The following is a 20,143-nucleotide window of genomic DNA, read 5'->3' as shown; positions in this document are numbered from 1 at the left end:
CTTCATTCACATTCTGAATCTGGTTTTTGTCTCACACATACTAAATTTTACAAAACAGTAAGAAACAATAGAGCTTATTAGGAAAAACTTGTTTTGAATAGTAAATTAAGCATAATGGAAATAGGCACATGTTTTAGCACGGTTTCCCCCCTTTTTTACCAATTGAACATTTACATCTTTTTCAAAGTGCTGTGATTTTCCCCTTAAGTCTTAAGCTGGCATCCCATACTTTCAATAAATGAGACTTACATCACTTGTATCTACTGAGAGGAGTCATTGTAATACTGTGTATTCCAAATGCGCAGCCTCCTTAAAAAGAGTTTTAAGCAGTCTCCCCTGAGCTGTATTCATCAAATCATTGTGGCATTCTAAGAATCCAAAGAACTACCTGATTTCAAAGACAGTGTAAAGCAACTGTCAGTTCTGACCGGTTTCAAATCATACCCTGTTCTTGGAGACTTGGAAGCCGGTACATTCAGAGGTCCACCTGACTAGATGGGTTGTTACCGAGAGATATGCCCCAGGTGGAGGCATCTTCAAAGCCAATATATTTGCTTTATAACTGGTGTCAAATTGATGTATATATTAAAAAATCTTGGAAAATGATCTCAAAAAGGAAGTAACAGCCCAATGAGCCATATGTTCAGGGAACCTAACAGGTTTCCATTGGGACCAAATTTCACTTCACCTTTTGTCCTTTATGTGCAAATAAAAACTTACTGTAAATACACATTAAACAACCATGCAAATCTGTGAAGTCTGTAGACTGAGAAGAAATTGCATTAAATGTGTAACAACAACCAAGACACTGGAAGGTAAAGAGTTTGATTAGATATTAGAAATATATACACAGCATGGAACTGAACTAAATGTATTTGACTATAGGTTCAAAACTATAGGGTTTACCACTTCAGAGAGAGATTTTGGTTCTATAGAATTGGTGTAATGAAGAAAAGTTCAATGAATAGTTAATGAGTTGGTTAATTTTGATGCTTGATGGAGCACCTGAATCTCCAAATTTACATTAGTAAATGTATAGTACAATTTTTTTTTTTCCTGTTAGGTAGGTTGCTATTTTAACGGATTCCCATGCCAGGGAGTTTTCCAAATGCCAGATAATACTCTAGCACCGAGAAGTCTGTGATGCAGTGAGGGTAGAGAGGCCTGCTTAGTGGTTTTCCAAGGAGTAGAAGCTAAAAAACAAAAAAACAAAAACACAAAAAAACCCCATTATTTATACAAAATTCTTGAGGTAACTCTTTTAAGAATTCTCAGTTTTAAAACTTTTAAACATTCTGTGTTATTCTGTTGTAGATCCCAACAATTTTGCATTCAGCTATTGTATTGGTAGGCCTTGGGCATCTTCTAAAAGGAAAACTGATTCATTCTGTGTGTTTGTGCAGGTTTTCATATGACTAGATCAGTGATGATGATCTAAAATACCAAAATTTACTCGTCATTTTTATTTTATTCTGTTGTGTTGTATTTTAACTATGACACATTACAAACAGGGAGGGGTAGAGAGAATACTATAAAATGAAACTCTCAGGTATAAATGACAGCTTTATCGAATCTTCACATTTTAAATTGATCTTTTTTAAACGAACATTTGTGTGTGTAAATTGATGCAATGGTAAAGGTCAGCAGAAAAAAAAATTATACTGGTTGGATTATCTTTCAGGGGCTTTCCTTTTCCACCTACATTTTTGGGGAAGGAAGTTTTATGATGTTAATTTAAACACCTGCTTAGCTAAATAGCACAGAACACGTTGGAAGGAACCGCATTCTTGTTCAGTCCAAATTCCTACCAGTCCTCTGAAGCTATGCTTCCTTTAACCCACTGAAGCCACAAAAACGGCAGTGTTTCAATGTTTTAATCTCTAAGGGTAGTTTATATAAGACGTAGAATAGTAAAAATGTAGGGTATAGGTAAAAGAGCATTTTAAGCAAAAGCTTGGAGCTCAACAATCAGCTTTTAAACCAAAAAGGTAGGAGGAAATTGTATCAAAACCTCAGGTCCTGGGCCTGCCTGCCTCAAGAGGTAGAGCAGAGACTCAGGTTCTGGATTCTCCTCTGGCGGGAGAGTAACTTCACTCAGGTCAGAGCACTGAGAGGAGCAACCAGGCAGAGCTGCGCTTCCAGAAATGCCCCGGCGGCGCCCTCTTGCCTCCAAGTCTAAGCGGCAGAGGGTGGGGTGGCCGTTTTCTTAAAGGCTTTCTCTCACCAGCAACAGTTTAATGGGGGTGTCTCTGGAGGTCCAGTCTAGTCTTGGGTCAGGAGGTCAAGCCTTGGAGGCACAACTACTGCGACGGCCCTTTGTCTTCCTCTCTCTGATTTCTAAGTCGTGCGCGCTATTCTGGCTTGGTGGACCGAGGAAGGTTCTGGGGGTGCCTGCGGGGCTCAACGAGGGAGCCTTTGCTAGGGGCTGACCTCGCCCGCTGCCCGGCTGCCCCGGAGCGGGCTGCGGGCCGCGGGAGGCCTGTGAGGCGGCAGCCGTCCTAGGGCCGGGCGTCGGAGCTGCAGTCTCTCCAGGGGCCTTCCTTGCCTTTCTGGTCTCCACTCTCTTCCCACTCCTGCCTGTCCCCCCTGTCCCTTCGCCCCTCGTGAATTCGCTTGGGTTCTCACTCGCTGCCCAGCTCGTTCAGTCCACCAGCAGAGAGCAAGTGGGCACGAGAATGCAGGCTCCTGGGCCTCTTCCGCACGAGGTGGAAGCGAGAGCGCGGGCCCTCGCCCCACCCCCAGGAGGCGCCCAGGGGTGGGCACCCGGAGCAGGCCGGCCCTCGGCGCGTGGCGCAGCAGCGCGGGGCGGCCCCGGCCCGCCGCGCGCTTACGGCCGGGCCCAATGGAGGATGCCCGCGGCGGGCTGCGCGGGGGCTCCCGACCTGCGAGGAACGCGATAGCGGTGGCTGGGTTCCACTTGCCAGCGGCGGGAAGGACGCGCGGGAAAGCGAGGGAGCAGGAAGCGGGCGGCGGCGGGCCCGCTGGAAAGGAGGGAGCGCCGCAGGCGGGAGGAGGGAGCGCGGAGGAGGGAGGCCGGGGGGGAAGGAGGGAGCGCGGCAGGCAGGCGGAGGGAGGGCTGATTAGCATGCAGCAGCGCTCGCGCGCCCGGCTCCATTGTTTTAACACCTCCCCTCTCCTCCGCGCCAATCTGTCACCGTTCAGCAGGCGAACGCTGCTGCCTCAAATGCTGCTCTTCTCAAATGAGACGGATAATTAGTTGCCCCGCACGAATGCCGCACTCTTCTCACCCCTGATTGCTATCACCTTCTTGCTCCTGGCAGTTTTGACACCTCGTAATCAGCCTGCTGCTTTTCTCTTTTCTTCCCGACTTCTGCTTCCCTCCCCCCCACCCCCCAGTTTATTTATTTATTTATTTACTTACTTACTTATTTATTATTATTATTTTAAATGCAAGCCTGGTTCCTATTTGGACGAGGCCTCCGCGGAGTTAACCGCGCGTATACAAGTGCGCGTATATGCGTCTATGTAAAATAGGGTGTATGCGCGTGAGTAGGGGGCGGCCTGGCAGTTTTGCGGGAAACACTGCTTCCACGCGGAGAGAATTCTCTTCTCCTGAAGATATTTTTGGGAAGGGAGGAGTTGGGGAGAGGGGCGGGAGGGGAGAGTTGGGGAGACCTCAATTAATGCTTTAAAGATCTCTTAGAAATTAACAAACTGGGGAGTCTCGGAATCTGCTGTCAGAAGCGTGTTCTCCCCGCTCTCCTCTAACAAGCACTGACAGTCTAATTACTGTAGCTACAAGCAGCTGTCGAGGCAGCAGCCCGGGAGAGAAGGCGCCACAGGCGGAGCGCACCAGGCCGGCCCCTGCGCGCGGCCCAAGCGCCCGAACCGGCCCGACTCCGGGGACCATGGAGAGAAGGGCAAGGCCCCGCACCCGAGAGCCCCGCGAGCAGAAGGCGGGCCTGGGAGCCAGCGGACACGTTTATCGTTTCATATTTATAAAGTCTTTACCTTGAAGGTTAAAAGATGTGAAAAAAAAGGAGGGGACGTGGGGGATTGGGAAGAATATCTCCTGAGCTTCCAGCCACCCCTTTTCTACCTCCTCGAGCTCTCTCCCTCCCTCGGTGTTGGTAAAATAACCACGCAACCCGGGCTGAGGGGGCGGGGTGAGCCAGGCTGGAGTGTAAGAAAGCAGATGTCCCCGCTGGCAGCAGCCTCAGCCTCCGGGGAAAGCTGCACGGGGCGGGGGGGGGGGGGGGGGGGCCCTCCCGAGGACATTCACCTCCCACTTCTCAGGCATCCCGCTCACAACTGCCTCATCTCGGCGGGGGTGGTTTTTTCAGACTCAGCGTTTCGCGTGTGCAGCTTTTCTACCTGGGAGCGGTTCTTACCCGGCCACGCTTAGCACATGCCAAGATGCAGCCCCTGCACGACTCAGTAATAAGGGGCAGAGGGAGAGACCTGGCCCACTCCACCTTTTCAAGCTGCAGCCCTGCGCCACCTCTGCAGTGCGGGACTGGAGGCTGCTCTCCAGGCTGCATTTCCTGTGGCCTAAGAGGGCCTCTGTCCCTCGGAAGTTGGAGCCCTGGAACCCAAAAGGAAACAAGTTTCCCGCTCTTACTAACAGTGCTGGAAGTGGGAAAAGGGTGGACTGGAGAAGAGTCCCTGATAACACTTTAATTTGAGTCACTTTCTGGGCTATAATTTCCTCTGGTTGTCAGCAGGCTAGTAGATGGCAACTGTGTGAGAGGGACTCTTTCTCTTCTAGAAAAGGAGAAGGAAAAAGAATCTCCGTTCACGAGATAGGTACAGTGGTATATTCTGGCTGGTAGGGCAGAGAAGTTTTTATTTTTAATTTTGGGGGGGGGGGAAGGAGTAAGTGAGAGGGGAGGCTGGGTGGGCGGGAAGTAGGGAAGAGACTTGGAAAACTGTCTAGGTATTTCCATTCAGCCCCAGTGGCAGTGGAGGAAAGATGTACCTGTCTCAGAACCCTTCACAGTGAATGCCTAATAATCGCTATGTCACCTTGGTGAGGAAGATGTCAACGTGATGTGCTTGCCACCCTGAGAAGTCGAGGCACCATTCTCATTCTTCCACCAGTGAAGACTCTTTTGCTGTGGCACAGGGGCCTCTCAAATTCCCCCATCCTAAAACCCTCCAATTTTTAAAAACACTCCAAAGAAGGCTTAAATTCATGTTTTGAGAGTTGCAAATCAATGTTCACTTTCTAAAATGGAGCCATGCCTCAAACATTTTTAAAAATCAGAGGGCAAAGGGAAACCTAAAAAAACAAGCACCACAGGGAAGAAAAATGAAAGAGAAATCTCATTTTAAACAAAATTTTGCAGCCTTCTGGATTCGGTATCCTCGCTCTCAAATGTCTTCCAGTGGCCATCAATCAGGCTGCTGACAATGAATAACAAATTTCTGAACAACAATGTAAACGTGTATAATATAAATCAATAAATGTGGATGGTCCTTACAGGGCTTTAGATTTGCTCCCAGGAAATACATGTTTCTTTGGCAAGTTTAGTTTGAAAAATAATTTTTAAATTCAAAGTGATCTACTCGTAATTAAATATCACCAGATCTGATATCACCCTTCTATCATTACAAAACACGAATGTTACAAACTTCCCCAAAACGTGATTTACTCCTTTATTTTTTTCACTCAGGAACAAAGAACACATTTAATGATCACAACATAAGTAACTTTTTAAATATTTAACTCATTTCATCATGTAGCTATACACATAGTAAAATTTAAAACCATGTATATTATTTAACAAAACAATCTAAAGTGTTTAAATAATTCTACCAGTGATTTTATTACTCGGCAACAAATGTCTTAGGTTTGGTATTAAGACATTCATGTTGTCTGCTGTTCTGTGTTACAGGTTTACTTAAAAAAAAAAAATCACCTATAGCATAAATAATCTAATTTTTAGGTGAAAAACCCTATCAACATTTGACATCATCAAATTCAACAGATCTAACTAGAAATCCAAGCAATAAGCTTAGATATTTGAAACAAACATAAATTAAGGTAATAAACACTGTAAACATGAGTATAATGAATTACAGTTTTGTACAGAATGATCTTTTAAAAGATAATAAAAGAAAGTTACAATGCAAGTCTAGAAAAAAAACTCAAATAGCTGTGACATAGCTATTTTTCAATAGATGATCTTGAACTAAGTCTGCAATCAAGTATTTATAGTATTACAAACCCAAGATCATCACATAGAACTTGATGATCACATAGAATCATCACACAGAACTGTTTTCAAATGCATCTTAAGTCTCCCCATTAAAGTGTGAATTAAGATGCCGGAGGAAATCCCCCCTGGATGTAATGGATGGTGGGAAAAATGCTTGACAGAATTCACATACTCGAGGTATATGCAGTTCTGAGCCTGTGCCACTTAGTACCGATGATAAGTCACTGTCTTGATTAGGAAAGGGCTTCCAAATAGGCTGCAGGAAACAAACAAAAACATCTTCTGTTATTTGTATTTAAAAATCAACTTCCAATGAATTTCAAATTCAAATTTTTTGTGTGGGTTATGTGCATAAACACAAAATTCCCTTATATGAAAGCAAATTACCTTTCCATAGCATTAGCATGAAGACGTGACTCAATTCTCTTTTCATTAAGGGCACAGCTAAACTTTGATTAAGAGTCACTTAAAATACATACATGCACTTTATCTTCACATATTTAAAAATTTTCCAGTTTTACCACCAGCAAATTTTAATACCTGTTATCACAAAAGCAGTAGTTTTGGAACAACAGTCAATAATTAAGACTTTTTAAAAATTAAATTCTATCTTTTCTATTTTCCAACAGAAACCCTAAGTTATAGGGCTCTTTTTAATACCCAGTACACTAGACATGAGGTGTGTATACATGCATTTTGATCAAGAGCCATTTAAATTTTGCTATTTATAAGCAAATACACAATGAATAAAACATATAGGAATAAGTGTAGTTTTGGTTTTTGAAAAATTTTTAAAGTACTAAACAAATTCCACTGATCAGGTGTTTTTTGAAACCTCAAATATTTAATCATTCAACAAAATCTAACACGGGATGCATTCTTTTGACTTATTTTGCTCTTGTTATATAGTGCATCGTTTTGCCTTCTTTACCCTTTCTTGTGACTGATACAGTGAAACTTGTCAACAGCTGCTTAATTAAAGTAGGGAAAACCGTAATTCAACAGAACTATCTCCATTATAAGCAAGACATAAGTACTCTGAAAATACTGCATTTATTCTTTCTAAAAAAATTATCTAGCAGGGCAAGAAAAAGCATTTAGTTCAATAGTAGGTGCTCAATAAATGTTTATTGACTGGAATGTCTTACTTTCCTGAAATATTGTAAACCAAATTATTTTAAAAATTTGCTTTCTGGTATACCTTGACATAGGTAAATTACCTTGCCACAGCTAATTTCTGACACTTTGAGGAGAATCACCTCAAAAAATCAATGTAAAGAGATCCCTTTGGGCTCCCATTACTAGTATGTTTTTAAAGTAACAACCTAGTCCAACACCTGATACAGTGTTAGTTTTCATTCCCTTAACCAATCTCTTTCATTCTAGTTAACCAATCATTTACAATAAACAGTGTATTAGTAATTGAAGCATTTGAGTTTCACGACATCACTGTCTTATAAACATTTTACTGGACAGCTGCGTACAGTTGGTGTAAATATACAAAGTCTGTCTAGGCACCGAGATACATTCAAATATTACAGCAGAGGCTTATAATAACATTGACTCAATTCCCTTTCTAAGAAGTGACACTTTTATCACAAAAAATAGTAATATTAAAAATATTTATTTTAAAATTTGGGATAATTTTCTTTAGAAAATATGATTAAAAGCAGCAGTAATAACTGTGAGTATATAAGCAAAAGTAAGTTAGAGTTAACCAGATTTAAATTTTACTGTTTGCAGTTTAAACAAAAAGTCAAGTGATTAACGTGCATCACTTTAATGAGAAACTGATAGGGATATAAATAAAACATTGTTCTGTTACAGATAATTCTTATTAAGATCTATACAATAGCAAGCAATAAGCTTAGAAGCAATTTAGCTTCTAAATTTGGTGAGCCAATCTTCTACTGCCACTTTATCTTTAAAGTCCATGTTTATCCTTCTCTATTAGGAGTTACTAGTTCAGATTTGATCTTTTCATAGAATTCAGTTGGGACCCCACTCACTGACTCAGCAAAAGTAGGAAGAAAAGAAAATCACAATAGAGCAAAAACAAGCAGATATATTTTAGGCTTTGTTATGATACCTGAAGGTATAAAAAAGTGGTAGCAGTGACTGATATAAAATAAAAATCTGAAATATGTAACCCAAATATTTCATGTCTCTTTATCATTACCAACAATTCAAGAATTTTGTATTTATCATACTAGCTTTATTAATACAAATAAAATGGCAAAATGTTTTTAAAAATTAAGAAATATTCTTTCAATCCTAAACTGCAACATGGCCTTCAAAACAAACTAATTTCTTTGCCTTTTCTGCCAAAATATCAATTATCTAACCTTATGCCCCATGTCTTGTGACAGCTCAACACCAATTCTCCTGCATTTTTTAAGCTGAATACTTTTCCATCAAGTTGTAATCACATACCAGCTGTTTCCCTTGCTGTAGCATAGAAAGCAAATGCACAATGCAGGGTGCCATCTACTGAAACATGAATGCACAGACTAACTAGTAAAAGAACAAGCAAGAGATATAATGGGGAAAAAAGTAACAAGCATTAGAACTGATGCACTTCACAGCTCCACAGGAATTCTACTTGTAATAAAAGAAATTGTTTAATTTGTTTCATTTAGTAGTAACTATAACTGAGACTATGATGTGAAATAAGGCACAATGTAGAACATAAGTGAGTTTATAATTAAAGCTTACTGTCAGAGATGCCTAGTTTTCTCCAACTACTAAAATACCACAGCTTGACTATACTGCCTCCTTTGTACGCTGATTTAAAAGTCTATAACCTATGAGTACTTAGAAAGCCAAAGGTTATTCATCAAGTTGTTGGATTTCTAAAAATAAATATCTCAAGGCAAATAGAAATCAAACAAATGTGGGCAAATTATATAGATATACCATTCTGTATTTTCACCAGCTTCTGTATATTGTAACAATTAATATATTTTTCATTTGCCTTCAGGCATTAATTTTTGTTTTTGTTTTGTTTTTTTTAAACTAAGAGCATCATTCTGCAATAGAACCTGGATAAATGGGTGGATAGTAGTGGATTGGGGGGCTGTAAGTAGTCTGTGAGCTTTAGAAACATTGAAGTGTTTGATTAAAATCATACATATGCAGAGACTATTTAAAAAATCTATTAGGCTGCATGTTCATTGCCAGATTAGAAACCAAAACCAAACCCTACGGATCTACGTACTATATAATTGAGAATGTAATGGAAGTATTAGATGAAAGACAGTTCACTTAATTTGATAAATAGGAATACACGATGCAATTATTTACTTATGAAAAACATGCATTCTTGTAAAGAGTAATGACACACGCAAACTTTTTAATTAAAAAATGCCATTTGTTTCACAGTATGAAATTTAACATAGAATCCTATTGTAACACTGATGCTGAGTAAAAAGCTTTGAATAAGGGACTAAGAAAGAGATACACACTAGGTATGGATAAAGCTGACATGTATTTTAAAATGTGTCCTGTATTTTAAGGTACTTTATAATAGAGCTTTACCATATATATTCAGCTTTTAAAATTTCATGTCATTTATTATAGCACTTGGGTTTTTTTTAGTCAAAACCCTTAACTGTAGGTAGTCATTAGTTTAAGGGTGACTGATAACCTAAAAAAGATGCATATCTGTGCATGTATGGCAAAATGTGTGTTCACACATAATATATTTGTTAATGCAAAACGGTTACCTGCTGTGGTCCTCGGATAGCTTTTCCCGGGGAATCAAGTGAAGCAAAAGGTGCATCAGACGGGTCCTGAAGTGGTAATGTATTTACATATAATGCATTATGGTTTCCAGGTGGCAAACACGGAGCTCTATCCAGAGTTGTCCTGATACACGTGTTTACGTGATTGGAGGGTTTTGTTTTGTCAGTTGTTTTAAGGTTTTGTATAGCTGATGCTATGGGGTCAATTCCCTGAATTTCAAATAAAGTTTCTTCTGTTTTAACAAAGTTTCCCGGGTTGTCTCTGAACTCCATATTAAATTTATCCTGGCATGCTGCCTCAGATGTGACAGGACCAAGGATGTTGGGTGTTTCTGGAGTACTATGTAAGAAAGTAGAGTCATTGTCCGTAGGTGGAAACTTGACATTGAATTTAGAAAGTGATTCGAGAGAGGTATCTTCCTCATCCTGGCCCAGTCCTCTCGGTGTGACAGATGTGACGCATGGTGCACCTCTATTTATATCATCTTTAGCCTGAGGCTTACCAAGTGCTTCTTGTTTCTCTGTTTTATCCGTACACTGTATAGGGAGAGAGCATTGTGTTTCTGCAGGGAAAAGAACACAAAAGGAAAACAGTTGCACTCCAATCATTCTTAAAATTTTGAATGTTCAATTAGCTTTGGACAGATGAATATGATTTTTTCTATTAGTTTTTATAGCAACTGAAGACAACTGGGAGTTTTTACGTTTGCTTCTATCTTCACAAGAATATCAGCAGTCTCCAGTGCGTGAACTGGAACGGAGCTTATTAGTCACAGTTAAACTACTTTGTCTTTGCCTAGGTCTTTTGCTGTAAGCTTTGCCTCTCGTTCACAGTTACCCTGTTCTATGCTTAAAAAACATTTGCTTGTAGTGCATACATTTAAACATTTTGTCAGTAATGGAAGCTGCAACTGTGAGCTTGCTTAGACAAATAAGTTGTTAAAAAGGAAAACCCTTACTAGGCATACATAACATTATACAGGTTAAGAATCTGCATGAATTAGGCCACTTATTACCCCTGATGTCACTGTGTGACCAAGTGTTTCACCAATCAATTTAGCCATTGTGTACTCTCAATAATCCATGTGAGGAAGTAGCAGTGGTGGGGGTTGGGGAGAAAGAAGACAGTAGAGGTAAAAGAAGGATGAAATTTTGGGATGCATGTTCAGAAAACTGTATGTGAATATATAATTCTCTCATTTGATATACAGGCCTCCTGTTAGCTAGTAGGTAGATAGCAGGTAGATACCATGGCCTCTGCAGCGCATTTAACTAGAAGTTGCTTATCCAACAAATTCAGCTCTCTAGAACAAATTCAGCTCTCTAGGACACAGGCAAAAGCTAGAAAGTAAGTAAATAGAGCTTCTGAGGAGTCAGAATTAGAGCCAAAAGGCCCACAGATACATGCATTTTGTTCTTATTCTCTTTTTAGATTTATTCTAACAAGCTTGATGATATTTCCCTAGCTCAGAGCTGGTTAGAAGCAGCAAATTAAAAGGTAGGGATAGGAGTTGTTGAAGACAGATATAGATATCAACAAGAGCTGAAAGCATGAGAGGAGACAAGAAGAACAAAAAAGCAGATATAAGAACCCAGAAAACACTATCATCTGGTGTAGGGCCAATAAGGGCTACATTTCTCAATGCAAAAAAACAGTGATCAAAGCACTCTCCATGTTGATGATCCTGAGACATCAGAAAAAGCTAAATTGTGCTCCATATTCTTACCTAAGACGACAGTAAGGTTGGAGACTGGTAATGTGTGATTTTCATTAAATGGACAAAAGGTAGAAATTAAAAAAACAAAACAGCACTTTAAAAACGTAGTTATCAGAGAAGTTGGACCTTCACAAAAGGAGGCTTTCCCAAGGATGCAGACTGAAACAGAGAGCGCCCTGCACAATTCTGTCCAGGTTAGTAGGCACTCAACAAATGTCAGTTCCTTGTAGTCTCATGACACCTTTCCTCTTCTGCCACAGCACATTCCAACGCAAGATTTTCTGCTTGGACATGACAGTAGTACAGTGCAACCAACTTTTTTGGTTTACCTTCATATATACCACTACCTCTCTTCAGTACATACCATCTTATCTTACTGGATTACAACAGCCTTTGAACTGCTTCTTTGCCTCTAAACTTAGCTCATATCCAATCCATTCTCTACATTGCTCCCTATTTTTCTCTAAAGTACAAATCTGGTCATGTTACCTTCCTAATAAAATCTTTTCATGGCGCTCCAAAGCCTCATCCCTCAGAAAAGTCATATAAAACTGTTCATGACTGGCCCCTGGTTACCCCTCCATGCTCTCACCTTTCACCACAACTATAACAGTGGGGAACTTTTGTACAGTTCTCCAAAACAGGCACGCTTTCCTGTCTTTGGGCCTTTGTATATGCTGTGCAGACTGCCTGAAGTGTCCTTTCTGACTACTCTTTACCTAACTCTTATTTGTCCCTCATTTCTTGGTGTAGACATTAATTTCTCTGGATAGCTCTCTCTGGCTCCCCAAGACTGGTTTAGGCATGATTCTTGGGTGCCCTGAGGGTTAAACACTTTGCATTATGTCTCCAAGTATACTGTTCTTTCTCCCATTAAAGTAGGTTTCTTAAAATCTTCAACTATGTTTTGTTTCCCACTTAACCCCAGTACCCTGTCCAGTGCATGGCACATAGCATGCCCTCAATAAATGCATTCTAAATGAATTTGTATTCTGTTCCCAACAGAGCCTAGTATAATAATCTACATTCACTAGATAATCTGTGACTGGGAGTGGTACAGTAACTGAGACCAAGATCAATTGTTTGGCAGGATTTCTTTGTCCCTGGAGGTGTCTTAAGTCCATTAACTCTAGTCATTTTTCCTGATAGTAGCAGGAAATTCTAGGAAATAGTACTTTCTTTGTAGGTAACATTTGCTAACTGCAAAAAACAAATCAGGAAAATCAACTGCTGAGGTAACGAAATTCTCTAACATGTGAGGAGGAAATGCTTATCAAAATGATCTTCACAAGAACAGGGAGAATGATGATGAAGATGCTGGTGCTGATGATGACAACTATTAACATTAATAGCACTTCTATGTGCCATGCACTGTTATAATCATTGTATGTGCCTTAATTCATTTCATACTCAAAATAATCACATGGTAGGCACTACATTATCCCCACTTTACATGTGAAGAAACTGAGACATGAAGAGATTACTTCCAAGGCTACACAGCTAATGAATGAGTGGTAGATCTGGCACTGGAACCCAGGCAAGCTAATTCTAGAGCCTGTGTTCTGAACCATTATGCTAAATGAAACATGCTGCTTTCTATATACATAGAGGAGTCACCAAAATGATAGAAATGTGTTCTGAATTTCTTTTCTAGTAGTTGACCTATCCCCCTTGTGAACAAAACCTGAAAAACTCAAAAGAGCTATAATAAAGCAGGTATTTTCTTTTTGTAGAGCTAGCGGGCATACTTCAGCCACATTAAAATAATTTTCTGAATTAATCTGTTCAAGCAATGAGTTACTATAAAAAAAAATTTTAACGAGGTACATAAAAGTACTTGTCATCCTGACACTATACTGAGAAACATCATCAGGTGGAGCAAATTGCTTTTCTATTTTGTTTATTTCAAGAACACTTATTTTTGCAAGAAAAAAGAAAAACAAAATGAGAAACATTTTTAGATTTCCAAATTTTAAGTACAGGCTGTCCATTTAGACCACTTCTTAGTTTAATTACCTTATACACTGACAAAAGAAAAAGATCTGATGGTTGTTGGTAACCTGCAATCCTATATTCTAGTCTTGTGATCTCTCCTGAAATAGGACCCTCCTTTATGGACCAAATAATACTTTTCATGAAGCCACATTTGCTTTAACATACATTTTACCTTTATCCCTTCTCAAGGCTATTGCCATAAGTGAATGAGGAAAAAAAAAAAGAAAAAGGAAATGTACAATTTTATTAACTCAGCAATTTTTCATGAATTTGTTGATCTAAAAGTAAAAGTCAAATTTTCACAGGGGCAATAATGCTAATTTCCAGCTGTTTTATGCAAATCACATTTGAAATGGTTTCTTTATATTTTTATTCAATGTAGTGTTCATCCTTAAGAAGTCTGAAGTCATCTTTTTCCAAAATATTTTTCTTTCTTTCCCTTTTTGACCTACTACTACCAGAATAATACTTAATATTTTGGTTTTTGTTTGGACCCAGCAAAACTTCACTGCAGTCTGTGGCACACAGATCTAAAATATTTCAAGAATAATGTTGTATTTATTGTTTGTGACACATTTAATATAAAACATAAAAATAACATTAGGAAGCAGTTTTAGTGGGGAAGAAACTGAAGTTAAACACTCAGTGTTCTAGTTGACAGATAGATAACTCAGATTTAGACCTGTGCAATTTAAAAATGGTCAAAGTATTAAGCCACTGATAATGGGGTAGGTTCCCTGTGTAACAATGAATACATCACTATTACAATGTTTTGATAAGATGCTGATGTTAAAAAAAATCATGTTTATGAATTCTACATACTACATATCTATAGCTAGTACATTTTAAATAAAAATTCTTGTACTTCAGAAGTACTTAGTGCCTTTAGCCTACACAAAAGATCAGTTTCTCATGAAAATGACAAAGATTCAGGTGAAAGAATTAGAGTCCTTTTTTGGGAGGTGGGAGGGAGGGAGGGGAAAAAATAAATTACGTCTTTCTACACAGATTGTTTTGTTTCTCTACCACATTGTGTACCTTTTCTGAAAATAAAATGGTAGTGGTATGCAAAAAGTGAATTTACACAATAAAATGATTTCTAAATAGCCTAGATATAAGAGCTGTTAGAAATGGAAAGTGATCTTTAATTAAAGGGGTATTAGCACTGCTGCAACATCTTTCAGAGTGAAAACTGTAAATCACATCTCTTGGGAACTGTATGCAGAATATCTCAAATCACAAAGGTAAAGGAGAATTTATCATTTTAAATGATCAGTCTACCTTCCTTTTGTTTACAGAAGTGCTTGGTAGCCAGATTCAATCCCTGGTATTTTGCTATTCATATGAACGACTGAAGCAAACACCAGTCTGGGGTTTTAGGAAAGGGTAAAGGTTTTAAAAAACACACTGTAACACATGTGTAAAACAGATGTTCCTTTTAAGTCATATTTCATACTAAATTTGTACTTTCTATCTCCAACAGAACTGGCCTCACGAAATGTGAAATGTTTATTTCTTGAACCAAATTATAAAAATCCATAGCGCTCAATCAACTTTCAAGCAGAAGTTAAAAACAAACCTGATGTTACAATTTTCCTTAGCTCATATATGGTAGTACAGCTTCAAGGCTGCTTACTACCTATAAATTAATGTTTAATTAAACCCCCAAATAGCAACTGAAAACTTTGAGAGAGATTTCCTATACTTGTTTTGTACTTTTTCCCAGGTGGAACTTCTCATTAAGATGATCAGTAATTACATCACTCAATTCACTCTATATAGTCCCACACACAATAAAGAGAGAAAAAAGCCAATCATTAGATAATGTAATACAGTTCAGAACTTAGACAGCACTTACCCATTAAAAGTGGTGGGAGGCACAAATTGCAGATCCTTAGCACTTAATAAGCATTTAGAAATATTTTCACAATCAAAAAAGAAATAAATTTAAATCAATCAAATTAATATTACTGTGTGTTAAATCAGACCTTACCAGTTGCAGGGGCTGGTACATTAAGTTTGCTTAAGTGGTCTTTTTGTGCTTTTGCTAACATGCATATTCTATGAAATTCTTCTTTTAGATCCTGGAAAGTCTTCTCTATATAAGCCCTAAAAATAAATATTTTAAAATATAAGGCTTTATCTTTAAATATTTTTTATCATTATTAAACTTAAATAGCACCATTTTATATACCACAAAATAATTACTGAAAGGTTAAACTTAAAAAAATTATTTTAAAATCCTAGAAAATGTCCCAAAGAACTACTCTAATGTCTGGAGAGCTAGGCACAAAGGCACAGAGTAAGCGATAAATTAAAAGGTCTAATACATACATGTAGCACAGACTAGCATATCTACTTGTTCATAAATCACACTTTTGCTGGCTGTCTCATTCTCACGTTAGAAATTTCAATGTATCGATTTTGTAAACATCTTAAATAGAAGAAAATTAAATGTTCCTCACTTTACATTAAAATCTGTCATATAAAATAATGTGGCCATGATACTTTGTCTATTAAGTATTAGAGCTTTAATTTAGTTTTTAGATCCATCTCGGCTATTCACTGTATGACTTACATACGTCATTTTAACACGGAGGAGCCTTGGGTTGGTCTCTTCTAGTTCTAAGCTGCTATTTCGTTACAAGTGCAAAATTTTAAAATATGTAAATAAAAATATATTTCAGTATGTATGATTTTTAGAGTTGGCAAAAAAGGATACAGAACTACCTTTCATGGAATAAAGGAATGCCAAGACTCCCTGGTGAAGTTTCTTTTCTAGGAGAAGAAACCTCTTGTCTTCTTACCTTAAAGATACAAAATAATCACCACTTTAAATTGCTTCTAAACTCAAATGAGAATGGGTTAACAGAAAATACAATGGAAAATTCATCTTCCTCATGGAAAAATAAATTTAGGTAGCATACAGATATATACAGATTTTTTTTTTCCTTTAAATGAGATCAGGGAAAAAGGAAAATTAAGGTAGAAAAATAGGATGGAGACAAGAAGTATTTCTGGTAACTTCTGTAATTATTATTTCCAGTACTGACAATTCAAGAACTTTCCTCAAATTCAAGTACTGATTGAAATTGTTACTCTGATTATCAAGCACCTGGTATGACCAGCAACTAGGGAAAAAAAATACCTGTGTGTATGTGTATTTACTTCTTCCCCATATTGGCCTATATGTTTAAATCAATGTCTTTGTATTTCGTTATAGATTCTTTGCTGAGGAATGCAGCTATATTTAGAGGAAGAAAGAAAACCAAGCTACAGCACCTTAGCATTTAACAAGTATTTTAAAGATAGCACAATGATATATTTAAGCTACTTTCTGAAGCTAAGTTCTTTCACTCCCACCCTGTGGCTTATTCTGGTATTACACTGATTCTGACACTTAAAAGTCAACATTAAAGAACATGTAATAAATCCACTGTATGGTTTAGATTTTTAAAAAAATCTTTAATACACAGAGAAAACTCTGTGTATCTCCTAAAGGCACAAACTGACAAATTCAAAGATTTGGATATGTCTTAATATTATACAATCATAAATTATAATTCTACGAAAATTTTATAGGTCTTATTTAAGTTCAAATTGAAACTGTGGACATTTGTATTTAGCGACTTTTTAAGATTTAAGGTCATTGTAGCCATTATTAAAAAGGATGATTTTACCTCATTGTTTCTTATCGGAGTATAACCCCTTTTAATTTTGCTTTTCAAAAAGTTCTTTCAGTTTCTTAGGAGTTTCATTTGTTAAGAAAAAGCCTTGATTCCAGCTTTTTTCTTTAAATTAGTATCTTCTGCGATTTATTCAGTTTACTGCTCTACTTTTTTAGCTTTTTCTAAATAAGAGTGTTCGCTTAACATTTTTAAAATAGAGTATTCCTTTAATTAGTAAAATAAAATCTCAGCAACCCAAACAATTTGTGATTTTATGTATGTTGTCAGACTGAGGTAAAATAAATATCATTTGCTGCTGCACACTTTTTCTCTGGCAAACATTTAGGCCATGTCTTCTTCTGGATTAAAAGTGTTCTACTGAGCTTGCAAAGCAGTCACATCAGAAGACATTTTCACACTCAGTTTGTTTTTTAAAAGCAGTAGACAAGATTTTTCTTTAGTGTTATGTGCAATTAAAACACTCAATGGATTTTAGTGTGGACTAGGAAGAATGGCAACATTTCAAAGATAGCCAACCATTCAGGATGCCCCAAATATGAAAGCAAACTTTTATTTTATTTTTTTTAAGATTTTATTTATTTATCTGACAGAGAGACAGTGAGAGAGGGAACACAAGCAAGGAGGGGTGGGAGAGGGAAGAAGCAGGCTTCCCGCTGAGCAGGGAGCCCAACGTGGGACTCAATCCCAGGACCCTGGGATCATGACCCGAGCCAAAGGCAGACGCTTAACTGACTGAGCCACTCAGGCGCCCCGAAAGCAAACTTTTAAAAGATACTATATTAGGGGCGCCTGGGTGGCTCAGTGGTTAAGCGTCTGCCTTCGGCTCAGGTCATGGTCCCAGGGTCCTGGGATCGAGCCAGTATCTCTGCTCAGCGGGAAGCCTGCTTCTCCCCATCTCCCACTCCCCCTGCTTGTGTTCCTGCTCTCTCTCTGTGTCAAATAAATAAATAAATAAAATCTAAAAAAAAAAAAGATACTATATTAAGGGGTGCCTAGCTGGCTTAGTCAGTAGAGCATGTGACTCTTGATCTTGGGGGTCATGAGTTCAAGCCCCATGTTGGGTAGAGAGTTTACTTAAAAAAAAAATAAAGAAAAGATATTATATTAAATCTGTATCAACAAAATCAGAGAAGAGGTAGTATTAAGAAAACAGAAACATTTGACAACTTAGTGTTAAACAAATCATAAAATATATGATTAAATGATTTAATATCCTTTTAAAATTTACTACTAGAAATACTCAGTATGAAACAAAATTATTTTATTAGGAGCCAGAAAGAACCAAAAAGAAGTACAGTTGACCTTTGAACTATGTGGAGTTAGAAGAGCCAACCCCTGTGTATAAAATCCATGTATAATTTTTGACTCCCCAAAAACTTAATTACCAATAGCTTACTATTGACCAGAAGCCTTACAGATGACATGAACACTCTATTAACACATATTTTGTATATTATATACTGTACTCTTACAATAAAGTAAGCTAGAGAAAATGTTATTACAAAAATCATGAGGAAGAGAAAATACATTTACACTACTGTATTGCAAAAAATCCACATAAAAGTAGATCCACTCAGTTCAAAGCTGTGTTGTTCAAGGGTCAGCTGCGCTCTGTAATTTTAATCTAAAAATGAAGCTATTTACAGAAAGTTTAGTAAAGACTATTACAGTTTCCAAAGTATTGATTTGGGAATCAGTACCTGGAATGATTGCTTCTGATGTTAAAAGAACCCTTAAAAACAAAAGGGGTGGGGGTGGAGATGAGATAAAAGTGAAGGAAAAGGAAGGAAAAGAATGATAGACTTTTTATGGTTTGGCAAATAAGCTGTGTCAACCTACTTCTCTGACATTTAGATTTTTTTTTTAAAGATTTTATTTATTTGACAGAAAGAGTGAAAGAGCACAAGCAGGGGGAGCAACAGAGGAAGAGGAAGAAGCAGGCCCCCTTCCAAGCAGGGAGCCCGATGCGGGACCTGATCCCAGGACCCCGGGATCATGACCTGAGCCGAAGGCAGATGCTTAACCATCTGAGCCACCAAAAAAAAAAAAATAATAATAATTTTTTTTTACAAGATTTTATTTATGTATTTATTTGAGACAGAGAGGCGGAAGGGTGGGGAGCAGCAGGGAGAGGAAGAAGCAGACTCCCTGCCGAGCAGGGAGCCCATTGCAGGGCTCAATCCCAGGACCCCGGGGTCAGGACCTGAGCCGAAGGCAGATGCTTAACAGGCTGAGCCACCCAGGCGCCCCTCTGACATTTAGATTTGATAACCGGTGTGGGTGAATTTATTCAGGAACGATTCCTCAGGTGTAATGGTAGGGGGTAAAGGGAGGACTCTCTTATTGAGAAATTTCCATGACGTATGTAAATTTAAGATCTTCAGCTTCTTTGGGATTAAGAACACAGCCCTGCTTACTATTATTTTTATTACTATTATTGAAGAAAAACATTTTAATTGTACTAAGCAATACACTGTATCTTCTATCATTTACACCAAATAAATCTCGATATAGTTTGAATGAAAATTTTAGGTCTCCAGCATCCAAGAAAAAATTTCAAAAGGGACCTTTTAACATGTTTGTTCAACAAATGACAAAAACGTTAAGCAGTTCTCTGACATTGGGAAGCAGGGTTTATCTAGAATGGGTATAGCATGTCAATGCTATTTTCCATTGTAGCTATCTGACACAACTTTCTGAAAACAAGCATTTATATTTCAAAGGATGTAGAATTAGTGTAGTCAATGGCAACTCCAACACCTTTCCCAGAAACTCAGGACTTGCTTTTCAATGCTAAATTACTTTACTTAATAAAG

The 20,143-nt window shown here is 38.2% G+C and overlaps 1 protein-coding gene across 5 annotated transcripts in view; it reads right to left on the bottom strand.

The window, feature by feature from the left end:
• Positions 1–5,595: 5,595 nt before the first annotated feature.
• The window catches only part of TANK (TRAF family member associated NFKB activator), a 93,951-nt gene continuing 79,403 nt past the window's right edge, over positions 5,596–20,143 (bottom strand). For all 5 annotated transcript variants that reach the window (XM_027590372.1, XM_027590369.1, XM_027590370.1 and 2 more), the window contains exons 5-8: positions 16,369–16,445; positions 15,632–15,747; positions 9,908–10,488; positions 5,596–6,438 (exon numbers count right to left, since the gene is read on the bottom strand). In XM_027590372.1, the coding sequence (XP_027446173.1) occupies positions 6,259–6,438; positions 9,908–10,488; positions 15,632–15,747; positions 16,369–16,445 (954 nt within the window). In that variant the 3' untranslated portion in view covers positions 5,596–6,258. The remainder of the gene's footprint in view (positions 6,439–9,907; positions 10,489–15,631; positions 15,748–16,368; positions 16,446–20,143) is intronic.

This window comes from Zalophus californianus, chromosome 3, assembly GCF_009762305.2.
Source record: "Zalophus californianus isolate mZalCal1 chromosome 3, mZalCal1.pri.v2, whole genome shotgun sequence".
NCBI classification, from domain to species: Eukaryota; Metazoa; Chordata; class Mammalia; order Carnivora; family Otariidae; genus Zalophus; species Zalophus californianus.
Note: the sequence above shows the minus strand (reverse complement) of the source record. Positions and strands in the feature narration are given on the sequence as shown.